This window comes from Ruditapes philippinarum, unplaced genomic scaffold, assembly GCF_026571515.1.
Source record: "Ruditapes philippinarum isolate M1 unplaced genomic scaffold, ASM2657151v2 ctg2472_1_1_1_1, whole genome shotgun sequence".
NCBI lineage: Eukaryota > Metazoa > Mollusca > Bivalvia > Venerida > Veneridae > Ruditapes > Ruditapes philippinarum.
The window spans coordinates 4,193-17,906 of NW_026861471.1; the positions used below are offsets into that span (position 1 = coordinate 4,193).

Consider the following 13,714-nt stretch of genomic DNA (forward strand, 5'->3'; position numbering starts at 1 on the left):
ACATCACTTTGTGACCACAAAATAACTGGTATTAATTACATGTATGTCCCTTGGGTCAATATTGATCCCCCCTCTAAGGTCATTTTGTTTTGTATAATGTACAGAAAAACACATTCAGGTCTAATTTTGATGAAACCACAATGCCTAGATTTGAGGCATTGCATTGTTGGCATCTACAAAACTGGTATTAATCATGTCCCTTGGGTCAATATCGGCCATGCCCCTGGGGTCACTTAGTTGATATATAGTCTTGTATGAGAAAACACATTTTAGTCTTATTTTGTGAAACTACAATGCCAAGAGCTTAAATATGCCAAGAGCTTAAATATGCGGATGCGCAGGCTGGTCTGAATTCATGCTGGTCGCAAACCCATTATGTTGGTTTTGTCGTGATGCGGCTCATATCTTAAAAAACTATGCCTCTTTATTTGGAATACCAGTATAGCATTGCCTAGTAGACCTTTATAAATGTATAATGAATCAAGCACTTAGTGTAAAAAATGCCTCCATCTTGGAGGTCATATAGTAACATGAGGATAATTAAGATGTAACATTTTTCAGACAAGTTAAGTTTCTTTCTCTAACCTATTAAAGAGATTATTTTTGATCACTGAAACAAATTTACATTTTGGCATATATTTCCCCTCCTTTGCAGTGCTCCATTTCATATAGTAGAGGAGAGGACTAAACACAACAATCCAACATTTGTCTCATATCAGGCATTTCAGCTGTGTTTGGTAGTTGCTATTTACACCTTTTCACAATACAATCAGGCATATTTATCTTTTTAATCTTATTAGCAAAGTTAAAGTTTTTGGATAAACATTATGACTGACTGATAAACAGACAGACAGATGGACAGAATGACTGACAGACTGACCAACTAAATATACCCATAAATTCCATGCCGGTGGCTCAAAAAAGATTTTTGCAGCTAGGGCCTCATCTATTTAAAATTGTACCACTCTTGAATGCATGGAATAACAGTAAATACTAAAGGCAAGCACAAAGCACAATAAGTAACAGGTTGTTGCCCTAATGTCTGTAAGCTTGATTGGGATAATTAAGGTCAAAGTGACATTTGATATGAAATCCTTGTATAATCAATAACTAGAGTTTCCTTGCTAAAAGGGTTATGAAACTTTATAGTTATAATTCTATTATTTTTACCTTGTAGAACAATTATCTGCCTGGTCTTACACAACTTTGATATAAACTTTTGATAACTATACCAATGTTTTTGTATTTTAGAAAGTTGAAGGAAGCGAAGGAAAAATTAAAGCATTTACAGAATCTGGTAGCAATAGTTCAGCATTCTCCAGGTATGGCAGATGAGTTACCTGATAATCTAGCTGAGATTGCTGCAAGCATCGAGGATGTTGAGTCACAGCTCACCCAGACTGATGATAGAAACAACGCCAGTGAGGGAGAAGTTCCTAATCAGGCTGAACGGTAAACAGAACTTTATATGAAGTAATATTGTGATACCATTTTTGACAGGTATCTAAAATGAACATGTTATACAAAACATACATGTATGGTACTGAAATTCTTTGTCTGTGACACACTTTTGGTTAAGTTTTTCAAACCACTCGTCTTATTTTCTATACCATTTGAGTTATTACTTTGAAACTTTGTATTCTTGTTAGTGAGCATCATACCCAATTCCAGGCAAGGGACATAACTCGGTCATGGATTTCAACAAAGTTATGCCCTTTTTCAACTTAGAATTTTGTGGCCACCTCACTTATTTCCTGTACCCATTGAGGTATTGCTTTGAAAATTTAAATACTTGTAAGTGACCATCATATTCACTTCATTGACATAACTCTGTCATGGATTTTGACAAAATAATGCCCTTTTCAACTTATAATTTTGGTAATTTTTTCATATCACACCATTTTTTACCTATACCCTTTGATGTACTGCTTTGAAACTTTGAATGCTTGTTAGTGATCATCATCCCATCTTCCAGGCAAGAATTTATAATAGTCAAGTGCGCTGTCTTACGGACAGCTCTTGTTTTGACTTCACCTGAGCTCAAAGGTGATCTTTTGTGATGGCATGCTTTCCTTCTTTGTTGTTCATCTTTAGCATCATTTCTTCAAACAACATGTCCTTTTAAACCAGATTGTGGATATTGACCAAACTTGGAATAACTAATACACAAAAGTAATTCTGTGATAGAAAAAACAGAAAATATATTGAACAAAATGTTAAAAATGTGTTTTATTCCTCAGTTAATGGTTCAAGTTTGATACATAAGTAGGTCAAAGGAGCTTAAGATTTTTAGAACTTAAAGCTTTAAATATCTTCTCAATTGGCATGAACATCACCTTGTGGTCCTTGAAAAAAGTTTTATAAATCATGTCCCTCGGTGAATTTGGCCCAGCTTTTAGGGTAATTTGATTTACATAGACATACGATAATATAGGAAGTGATTTCCTTTTGCATATTTTACAGCCTTATATAAGCTGTTTCCCCTGGCCAAAAAAAAGAATTTTTTGCTTTGTTTTCCTTTAAAAGGGAGTCACATTTCCCCCTTGTACAGAGAAAGTTCCACAGCAGTAAAAAAAAAGTTAAATAAGCAAATAAACCTTTCTAAATGGTAAAAATTGAAGTTGATGTACTGCGCTATATTTTCCCCTTCAGAAATCCACAATTTGTTTTGAAATAGTAAAAAAAAAAATATATATATATACTTTGCTTAAGTATTTGAGATAAAGCAATAAATTGTTGTCCTCTACAGAAATTCTCCTTTATCTTCAGGATTCAGTAAGTATACATAGGTTTATGTCGGAAAAACACATTTACATTTCCTTCCTGAAATTATTTTAATTATTTCTGTGATAAATTGATAGAAAATAGCGTGAGTAAAATGTTTATAATATCTGTTTAATTCCAGAGATGCTTATTACCAGATAAAGATGGAAGAACAGATGAATGAGTTAGAAGAGTTGAAGAATGAGAAATCTCGTCTTCTAACCATACAATCTCAGTTACAATCTCTACATGACAAGTTCTCACAGGTAGAGATGAACTAGTAATGTTATAAATTGCCCAGAAATGTTGACAAAAAAATATTGATTTTAGAAAATAATTCATCCATTTGAAGAGTTCTTGCAGTCCTAACTAACAACTTATAATTAAAGGTATATTAATTCCTATGATGTCTAAGGACATCTTTTAGTTAAACTATTATTTACTGAGATTAAGTTATACTTTTTTAAAAAGTTTATTTAGTAAGAATGGTTCTTCTTGTATTTCTAGAAAGATAAACAGTATCTTTTTGTTCAAATAGATGAAATGATTTCTTTTACGAAGATTTCTTTTACAAAAGGATAAAAATCTTACTGAAATAAGTATTTGAGTGTTAAATGCAACCTTTCACATTGAATAAGATAGAGATCAAGTTGATTATGGTGTTGTTCTATTGCAGGAAGAAGCAAGTAGACAAGCAGTAGGAGGCCAGGGAACAAGGGAAGGCACAAGACCCAAATCTCCTATGCAATCAGAGCCTGATGGTCAGCAACAATCAGGTGGTCCAAGTGTTACCTGTAGGTTATATTTTGTTTTATTCTTAAGGATTGTTCTTTTCTTTTAATTATACCCCCGCCACAAAATGTGAGGGGGAGGGGGGGCTATAATGGATTCGCTTTGTCACGTCGATCCGTCTCCATTTTCGTGTCCACTCTTTAAATCCTATACCAATTGAAGGATTTTCTTCAATCTTGGCTCAAATGTTCCCCTTAACAAGGTAATGTACAGAACCCATGTTGCCCTTTTGCCGGCTTAAGGTCAAGGTCACACTTGAGGGTCAAAAATTGACTTAGAAAATATTCTTAAATTTTAACATGTATTTGAATATTTCTGAAACTAGAAAAGGTATTTGCTTGAAACTTTGCCCCTTTTTAAGTCTTCAAATTTACATACAATCAAATATTAGACAATATGTCGTGTCCGCTCTATAAATCTTATACTAATGGATGAATTTTCTTCAAACTTTACTCAAATGTTCACCTCAACAAGGTTATGTGCAGAACCCATGTTTCCTTTGTGCCGGCCTAAGGTCAAGGTCACACTTGAAGGTTAAAAATTGACCTAGAAAATTTTCTTAGATTTTAACATGTTTTATATTTTTCTGAAACTAGCACAGGTATTTGCTTGAAACTTAAAAGATATATGAGGTGTCACAAGTAAGATATGCAGGTCAAGTTTCATAACTCTGTATTGCACTTTGACAATGTTATGCCTCTTTTTAAGTCTTAATATTTACATACAATCAATACTGGACGATATGTTGTGTCCGCTTTATAAATTCTATACTAAAGGAAGGATTTCTTCAAATTTTACTCAAATGTTCACCTTAACTGGGCAATGTGCAGAACCCATCTTACCCTTGTGCCAGCGTAAGGTCAAGGCCACACTTGAAGGTCATAAATTGACTTAGAAAATGTTCTGGAATTTCTACAATTCCATTGAATTATGACACAAGTTATGCCCCTTCTAGGCTTAGAAAATGTTCTGATATAACCATTAATACTTAAATGTTTCTGAAACTAGAACAGATATTCACATGAAACTGTATAATATATGAAGGGTCACAAGTAAGCTCAGTATGCAAAGTTTTTCCACTCTTAATTACATTTTGACATAATTATGCTATTTTCTTAACTTCACTGCTTTTGTTTGTTTTAGTAAATTGGGAAAATGAAAGGTTATTTCTAACTGTTATTTCGAACATGATTTGATAATATATATTTATACTATTACCTGTACAATTTGTCTTTTTTTCACCAGAGATAATTTCTTTTTATGTACAATGTATATGTATTTGTGCCACTAAAGTTATTCCCTTAACCACCTTTCCAAGTCGTCTTCTGTCAAGGACATTGGTGGGGGTATGAATCGCATTCAGCGATAGTTCTAGTTTTGAATTGTCTTGTCATAATCATTCTAGGGGTAGTAAGCGTAGATAACTTTCATCCTATCCAAGTCCCTTTGTGTATGTTTCTTTTCTTTTCTAACCTGTGAGCTTTTGTGGGCATGGTGTCAATCGTTCATAGTCTGTGGTTTTCCACAATTTCTTTCTTTTTCACAAAATATCCTATTTTACAAAGACTTGTAAAGTAAAAATGTTTTCTCTGAAATAAAAATGCCAAGGGCTTAGATATTTTGCATGAAGCATCTTCTGGTCCCCTACAAAGTTTATACATTATGCCTCTGGGGTCAAAATTGACCCCGCCCTGCCTTAGTTTGTATAGAAAATACTTTTGAGAAACTATATTGCCAAGAGCTTAGATATTTAACATGTAGTATTGCCTAGTTGACCTAACAAAAGTTATAAAAGTTATGCCCTTTGGATTCAAAACGGCCCTGTCCTAGGGGTCACTTTTTATGCCCCCAAAGGGAGGCATATTAAAATCGCACAGTCTGTCTGTACAAACCCAGAGGTACTTGTGTGACTTGGATAACAATGGGTAACAGTACATTTCCTTTGATCCTATTCATTTCATTTTTAATTGTGTGTCTTTTTTTAGGCCTTGTGACTAAAAATGGCTGAAAAGATCAAAGGAAAAGTCACATAAGTATCATTTCCTAAGTATGTCTGTCCGTCTGTTCCTCTGTTCGTCCCAACTTCATTAGTGTCCGGACTGTAACTTTGTCATATATCGAGGGATTTTGAAATAACTTGGCACAAATGTCTACCACAACAAGACAATGTGTCGCATCCAAGAACCATGTCCCTACATCAAAGGTCAAGGTCACACTATCATTTTGAAGTTTCACATTATCGCAATTAGAGTAAATAGGTACACACATTCGTGTCCGGACTGTAACTTTGTCATGCATCGAATGATTTTAAAATAACTAGGCATAAATGTCTACCACATCAAGACGATGTGTCACATTCAAGAACCACGTCCCTACCTCAAAGTTCATGTGGCGACTAAAACCCATGTCCCTACCTTTAAGGTCAAGATCACATTTATAGTTTGAAGTTACTCATTCTCTCAAGAATAGTTTGAAGATACACATTCATGTCCGGACTGTAACTTTGTCATGCATGAGAGGATTTTAAAATAACTTGGCGCAAATGTCTACCACATCAAGACAATGTCCCTGTGTCCCCACTTACACAACAATCATGTCCAGACTGTAACTTTGTCATGCATTGAAGGATTTTGAAATAACTTGGCTCAAATGTCTATCTCATAACAACATTCTGTCGGGCCCAGGAACCAGGTCCATTCTTCAAAGGTCAAGGTCACACTTATATTTTGAAGGTTCACACTATCACCATTAGAGATTACAGGTACAATAATACAAAGATCAATATTAAGCAATTAGTTACTTTCATTCTCTTTTCTTTTCATAATACCTGCATGCTTAAGAAACCTTTTCAGGGCATTTGTCACTTGGGTGACAGCTCTTGTTTAGACTTAGGAATAGACTTATAAAGTAAAAATGCCTTAAAAATCTTCTTCTCTGAAATTACAATGCTCAGAGCTTATTATTTTGCTTGTAGCATCACCTTTTGGTCTTCTACAAAAGCCCTGGGGTCATTTACTTTATCATCCCCCGCCAAAAGGTGGCGGGGGGGATATAGAAATGGTCTCCATCCATCCGTCCCTCCCTCCGTCATTTTTGTCCGAAGCTTATCTCAAAAAGTGTTAGAGATAGCAACTTGAGTAGGTGGATAGATCTCATTGAGGAGGAGTGCAGCACACAAGAATGATAATCTACCCTGCATTATTTTTCAGTTATTGCCCTTTGTTATTTTCCAAACTTAAATTTGTCCAGAGCAAAACTCAAAAAGCCTTTGAGATATCAACATGAAACTTCATGGGTTGATAGATCTCACTCAGGAGGTGTGCAGTGCACAAGAATGATAACTACCATTCATAATTTTTGAGCCTTTTGTTATTTTTCATACATAATTTTTCACCTGAGTGGATCATAACTCAAAAAGTCTTGCAGATGTCAACATGAAACCTCATAATGTGGATAGATCTTATTGAGGAGGAATGCTGTGTGCAAGAATGATAACTCTACCCTTTATAATTTTTGAGTTATTGCCCTTTGTTATTTTTCATACTTTTTGTCTGGAGCTTATCTCAAAAAGTGTTAGAGGTATCAACTTGAAACTTCATAGGTGGATAGATTTCATTGAGGAGGAGTGCAGTGCGCAAGAATGATAACCTTCCCTGCATTATTTTGCAGTTATTGCCCTTTGTTATTTTCAGCCATCAGTATTCACATTGGTTTCAAATCTGTAATCACTTCAGCCATCAGTTTTCATTACCAAAAGACCTCTTTAACTTGAATTATTCTGCTTTACTACATATACATTCTTCCAATCAGCAAACACATTCAGCGGGGGTTGGCCATGCTAACATGGCTCTTGTTTAGACTTGTATAGGAAAATACATTTTAGTCTTCTTTTGTGAAAAGTCCATGACCTTAGATATTTGGCATGTAACATTGCCAAATGGACAAAAATTGTAAAAGTCATGTCCCTGTGGCCAAAATTGGCTCCACCCTGGGGGTCACTTATTTTAATAATGCAGCCTGGGAAAAAATGACAAACCCAGTGTGACCTAATTACTGGCTCTTACCTTTTCTAGCAATGTATCAAAGGTAAGCAATCCAGGCTCATTATGGTCCTGTATGTATGTATATTCTTTTTATGTTTGGATACATATAATAAAATATTATTGAACTATGAACACATATGATAAAATATTATTGAACTAAAAGGAGAATACTAGATAGATACTGAAAGAATACTTGAAACTCGTGTATACAAAGATTATATATTGAAAGTGATCATATATTACAGTTTCATCCAACGATGAGGTGTATTACAAGATGCGAAATCAGCGTATGCTACGAGAGGAATTGAGGGACAAGAAAAAACAACTAGAGTCTATTATGAAAAAAGACAGAAATAAAAAACAGTATTACAAAAATCAGGATAACCAGAGTGATACAGTCTCCTACAGCACGGAAATGTTTGGGTATACTCATTGTATTTAGCATTCTTTGCTTGTTAATAGTTCTTGTCACCCCTACATTTGTTTATTTAATGTGTCTTTTCTTAACATCAGATGTTCTTTGAATATATTTGAACCTCAGGGTTTTAATACATTAAGGATAGGGAGACTTTCTTTTTGGTCTTCCACTTAGCCTTTCTTTCTTGACAACTTTAATCTTTTCTACAACATAAAGATACTATAATCATTAGTGTTTTGCAAACATATCTTGCTAACATTTAGAAACTTGCACAAATTAAAATGAAACATAAAATGAATCTTGTATTCTTGTTAGTTAGATAGATATTCAGAATTTTGATAAGTACATCTCTTTATTTCATAAATAGATAAAAAATTGTATGCATATAAAGGCCATTGTTTTACTTTTGGAATGTCAATGCATAAAAACTTATAGATTTGTAGAGCAGAAAAGTTAAAAAAAAAAGAATAGAAAGGTTTGAAACTTACATTTTTACATGAATTCAATTTTAAATTGTAAGAGAGTTTATAGGCTGATGCTAGTTTTGTTTTGAAAAGCTAAAATCCACGTGAATTCATGTCCACTTTCAAAAAAAGGCTGATTTGCAAATGTTGGTAAGTTGGAAATTTGCTTCATTTCCACTAAATAAAAAAGAGAACCATTTGACCTATAGTCTTCAAACTTTGAAGTCAAAAACCATTATTGTATGAAGGTTAAGGTCACAGTGACCTTTGTGAAAACACTCAATAGCATGAGAACACTTTGACCCATGGCCTTCACACTTACTAGGATGATCATGCTTATTTAGTAGAAGATGGCACTAATGTGTAAATGTCTAGGTTACAGTGACCTCCAATGTGAAAACCATTTTTGCTCAGTATTATAACTTTATAACCATTTGATCCATAACATTCAAACTTTATAGACTTATCACCCCTGTTGAGTTCAAGACCCCCATTATTTTTGGTGATCTTGACTATAAAAATTATTTCTGTTCAATAACTAGAGAACCTTTGACACATAGCCATGAAGGTTTTCTTTAACCCTTTACCACATATATACGCGAAACAACGCACTTTTGCCCCCCCCCCCCCCCTTTTTTTAGGCCTGAAATGGTGAAAAAAATGTCCTATTTTGGCCCCAAACATAAGTTTTTCGTTTGAGAAATGTTGCGTAAAAAATTGAGCACTTTTTCGGCACCGCCCCCCATCCAAAAGATACATCAGGGGGTTGCCAGAAGGGGGATGTGCCCCCTTCTGTTAGGGGGGTTTGAAGGGGGCGGAGTCCCCCTCATCGCCAAGAAAATTTTGGACTTGTGAGAGGCTAAAAATGACCCCAGGTCGATCATAATGTAACGTTTAACCAACGCTGAAAAGCCTTTGACTCTATCTCAATCCCTTGAGCAGTTGCAGCACTTTGAAATAAATTTTGATGGAAAAAATCGAGGCAAAATAGTGATTTTTGGCAATTTTGAGATGTCCCCTCGTTGCCATGGTAACAGGAAATTTAAGACTGAGCATGTCGTTACAAAGGCAATGGTCCAGTCAACATTTGTGCCAAGTTTGATTAGTACTGAAGCATTTTTCATAGTTTCATAGCAGTTTGAACTTGTAACAGGAGGCTTTTCAGTGAAAACGGCCATTTTTCACAATATGCTCATGGGGGAAAGGGTTAAACTTGTCTCAAATACTTAACAAAATAACATGATATGCAGAACCCCATCTGCAGCTGTGCCAATTCAATGTCAAGGTCCCTTTTTAATGTGAAATATATTTAACAATTTTGAATCTGCACCTCAAATCCTTAACCCTTTATGATTTTCTTAAAATTGGCTCAAATTTTCACATCAGCAAGGTGATTTGCAGAACTAACTAATGCTATGCTGCCTTAAGGTCAAGGTTGTATTACTCAAATGTTAACCAATAAATGGACTTGATCATAGAGGTGATTGGGGTATTGGCGCTCTTGTGGCAGCTCTAGTTGAAATCTTTTGTTGAAACATAAAGATTTTATTAAGAATTCTTACAGAATCAAGGAACTCTATTTAGTTAACTGCCTGCCAATATATGCAACAAATGAAAAAACAAAAGAAATGTCTGTGCAAGTATTTAATGTACTTTGAAGGTTTCATATAACAAAGTTTAAGCTACAAGTATGCTATAAACAAAGATTTTTATATAAGACAAAGAATGAATAGTATGATGACCTGGCTGAAGTGTTACTTATAACTGAGTTTACATCATACGTGAGCTTGTGACAGGTGAGGACCAGTATATTTGTCTAAGTATTTTAGGCTTTTATTGTGTATGTGTTTACTGTAAATATTTCCAGTATTGGAGCAAGTGTTGATCAAACAATGGCAACATGGGGAGGTTCTACTGTAGATAACCTGGAAAGTATTACAGAAGATGGTGCTGCACAAGATAATGATGACGATGATGATGAAGAAGATGATGATGGTATATTTTTGTAGTTTTTGTTTGGATTTTATCTGACCAGTACGAATGTGGCATGGTAATGAATGGGTTTTTTAGTTTAAAGTAAGCTGTCATGGGTTAGTTTAATAGCTCCTATTACAGCTGGTCTGGTCTGTTCATCTTGATTAACTTGTCTTTTCTGACAGATGCTTCTAGCATTTTAAAGTAATTAGTATAGAAATATATCATATCTATATTTTAAAAGTAAAGATTTTGAAGTGACAAGATATCTGTGGTTTATAACAATACTGCAGGAATGATAGTTTAGTATATTTGCAAGAACATATCTGTTTCAGGAACATGATAGTCATGATAAATTTTGCTGATAAAAGTTCAACACCAATAAGGTCAAAACATCAGTTTGCATAATTTCAGGCAGTTGCCTCTTGATGTTCATTCTTAAGTAAACTAATGTTTTGTGTTTTAAACCTGCAGTTTATAATGTTTAACAGTAGACACTGCACAAGCTTGTTTTATTATGCTACTTACCATACATATTTCAGGCTATTATCTCTGTATTTAGGAGGGTAAATGCAAATTATAATTGATAAAACATTATCTTTATGAATATTTATATTAAGCTTACCCAATAGATGGTATTCTTCAAGTTGAAGAGGAGGAAGAAGAGAACCAATCTGATAATGAGACATACACAATAGAAGATGATGTCAGACAGAGACGTAAAGCTCGTGCCATGGCCAAGTCAAGTAACCCTGACACTAACCCACGTAAAGGCAAAAGAAGTTTTCCTAGGCCTAGTAGACCTGCTGATACAAGACCAAAGGAAGCATGGACCGGACCTCCTGATTTCAATAAATGGTCAAGAAAAGGAAGGAAAAATAGACAAGAGGTAAAGAGCAGATAAAAAATTACATCTCTCATCTATCTTTTTGCAGACAACTTTTAACTTTGGTGGTCATAACATCTTCATTAATCATACTTGGACACAACATATTGTTGAAACAAACTGTCAGAACTACAAAGTATCATCTTAAGTGTGAACTTAGACTTATGGTTTGTGGATGTGTGATTTAACCATAAATGGCAAACTGGAATATAAACACCAGATTTTGTGATTATTTGTTTTCAATTGATTTCTTCTATATATAACCCCCCCCCCCCCCCCCCAAAAAAAAAAAAAAAAAAAAATAAAATAAATTAATAAAATATTGGCGTATAATGTTATGCACCTGGTCAATGCCCTGAGCTTAGATATTTGACCTGTAACACTACTTTTTGGACCACCAAACTGGTATTAATCATGCCCCTTGGGTTATAATTGGCCTCCCCCAGGGGTCATTTCGTTAATGTAGTTTTGTATAGACAAACACATGTCTTATTTGGTGAAACTACAATTTCCCTGAGTATAGAAATTTGACATGTTGGCCTGTACAAAGCTGTTATTTATCATGTCAATTTGTAGATATATGCAAAAGTTCTATTAATCATAACCCTCAGGTCAAAGTTGGCCATACCCTAGAGTAACTTGCGGTATGTAGATTAAGGTATAGGAAACCACATCTTATCATTTTGTGGATAAATACTATGCATCTATATTTGGCATATAGCATTGACTTGTAGACCTCTATAAAAGATTTATGAATTATGCTGACTAAGGATAAAAAATGCCTCGACCTTGGAGGCCAGTTATGGCCCTTCAATGAAAAAGGTGTTTTTAACCAGGTTTTCCGAAGGAAAAAACTGGTTATTAGATTGAGGTATGTCGGCGGGCGGGCGGATGGGCGGACGGGCGGGCGTAAACAATTTCTTCTGTGCGCAACTCCTCCTACATTTCTCAACGGATTTTGACCAAACTTTCACAGAAGCTTTGTCATCAAGTGCCCTGGCGCATATTGTCGGGGTTTTGCGATTAGATAATATTTGACCTAATTATGGCCCTTTGTTTTTTTTCCTTATATAAAATATATAGTGAACAATTTCTTCTGTGCGCAACTCCTCCTACATTTCTCAACGGATTTTGACCTAACTTTCTCAGAAGCTTTGTCATCAAGTGCCCTGTCACATATTGCCAGGGTTTTGCAATTGGTATATATTTGACCTAATTATGGCCCTTTGTTTTTTTTCCTTATATAGAATATATAGTGAACAATTTCTTCTGTGCGCAACTCCTCCTACATTTCTCAATGGATTTTGACCAAACTTTCTTAGAAGCTTTGTTATCAAGTGCCCTGGCACATATTGTCAGGGTTTTGTGATTGGATAATATTTGACTGAATTATGGCCCTTTGTATATTTTTTCCTTATACAGAATATATAGAGAACAATTTCTTCTGTGCTCAACTCCTCCTACATTTCTCAACGGATTTTTGACCAAACTTTCTTAGAAGCTTTGTTATCAAGTGCCTGGCACATATTGTCGGGGTTTTGTGATTGGATAATATTTGACCGAATTATGGCCCTTTGTATATTTTTTCCTTATACAGAATATATAGTGAACAATTTTTACAGTGCGCAACTTCTCCTACATTTCTCAATGGATTTTGACCAAACTTTCACAGAAGCTTTGTCATCAAGTGCCCTGGCGCTCACTAAATTCCCATGTTTCTTCCAAGACATCATTCAAGTATTTTTTTAAAATTGTGAACATACTTTTCTTGATATCGCACAAAACACCACACGCCAATATTGTTGACGAAAGAAAATGACAAGAGACGCAAAAATGCAAAAATAAAGCAAAAATAAAGTACTGTTTACCTTTCTAAAATATTTGGGGAAAAAAGGCGAATAGACAACATAAAATTTCTCAATCATTTTTGTTTGAGGAATATTAAAAAAGCCATAATTCCTCCTAAAAGTTCAATTAAAAACAAATGCCCCTTCATGACAAAGCTTCTGTGAAATATTTTGCTGAAAACCTGGTTGCATCGCATTGCGATGTTCCTTGTTTTATGTGTTGTCAGCTACACAGAAGCTTGTCTGGACTTCTCAAAAACTACTGTTGCAATTTCATCCAAACTTTACAGGAATTATCAGTACCAAGTCTAGTTGTGCATATCGTTGACTTCCTGTTTCAATGATTTTTGTCAAAGTTATGGCCCTTAGATTATTTTTATTTGTTAAGTTTGTCCAGTCTACATTTTCAGTGAAATTTTGCAGGATTGATCAGTAGGTGTGCATATTTCAGGGGTTTTCTAGACCGAGTTATGATTCTTGAATAAAAAAAACGTGTTTTGTCCTGTTAATGATTTTTGTGTCTCCTG

The 13,714-nt window shown here is 34.7% G+C and overlaps 1 protein-coding gene across 2 annotated transcripts in view; it reads left to right on the forward strand.

Annotated features, from left to right (window-relative positions):
* Positions 1 to 1,251: 1,251 nt before the first annotated feature.
* Positions 1,252 to 13,714, forward strand: part of LOC132715725 (pericentriolar material 1 protein-like) — a gene marked incomplete at its 5' end in the record, with an annotated part of 45,433 nt that continues 32,970 nt past the window's right edge. For both annotated transcript variants that reach the window (XM_060698787.1, XM_060698788.1), the window contains 6 exon segments: positions 1,252 to 1,452; positions 2,906 to 3,029; positions 3,440 to 3,557; positions 7,844 to 8,021; positions 10,348 to 10,475; positions 11,075 to 11,343. In XM_060698787.1, coding sequence (XP_060554770.1) covers positions 1,252 to 1,452; positions 2,906 to 3,029; positions 3,440 to 3,557; positions 7,844 to 8,021; positions 10,348 to 10,475; positions 11,075 to 11,343 — 1,018 coding nt within the window.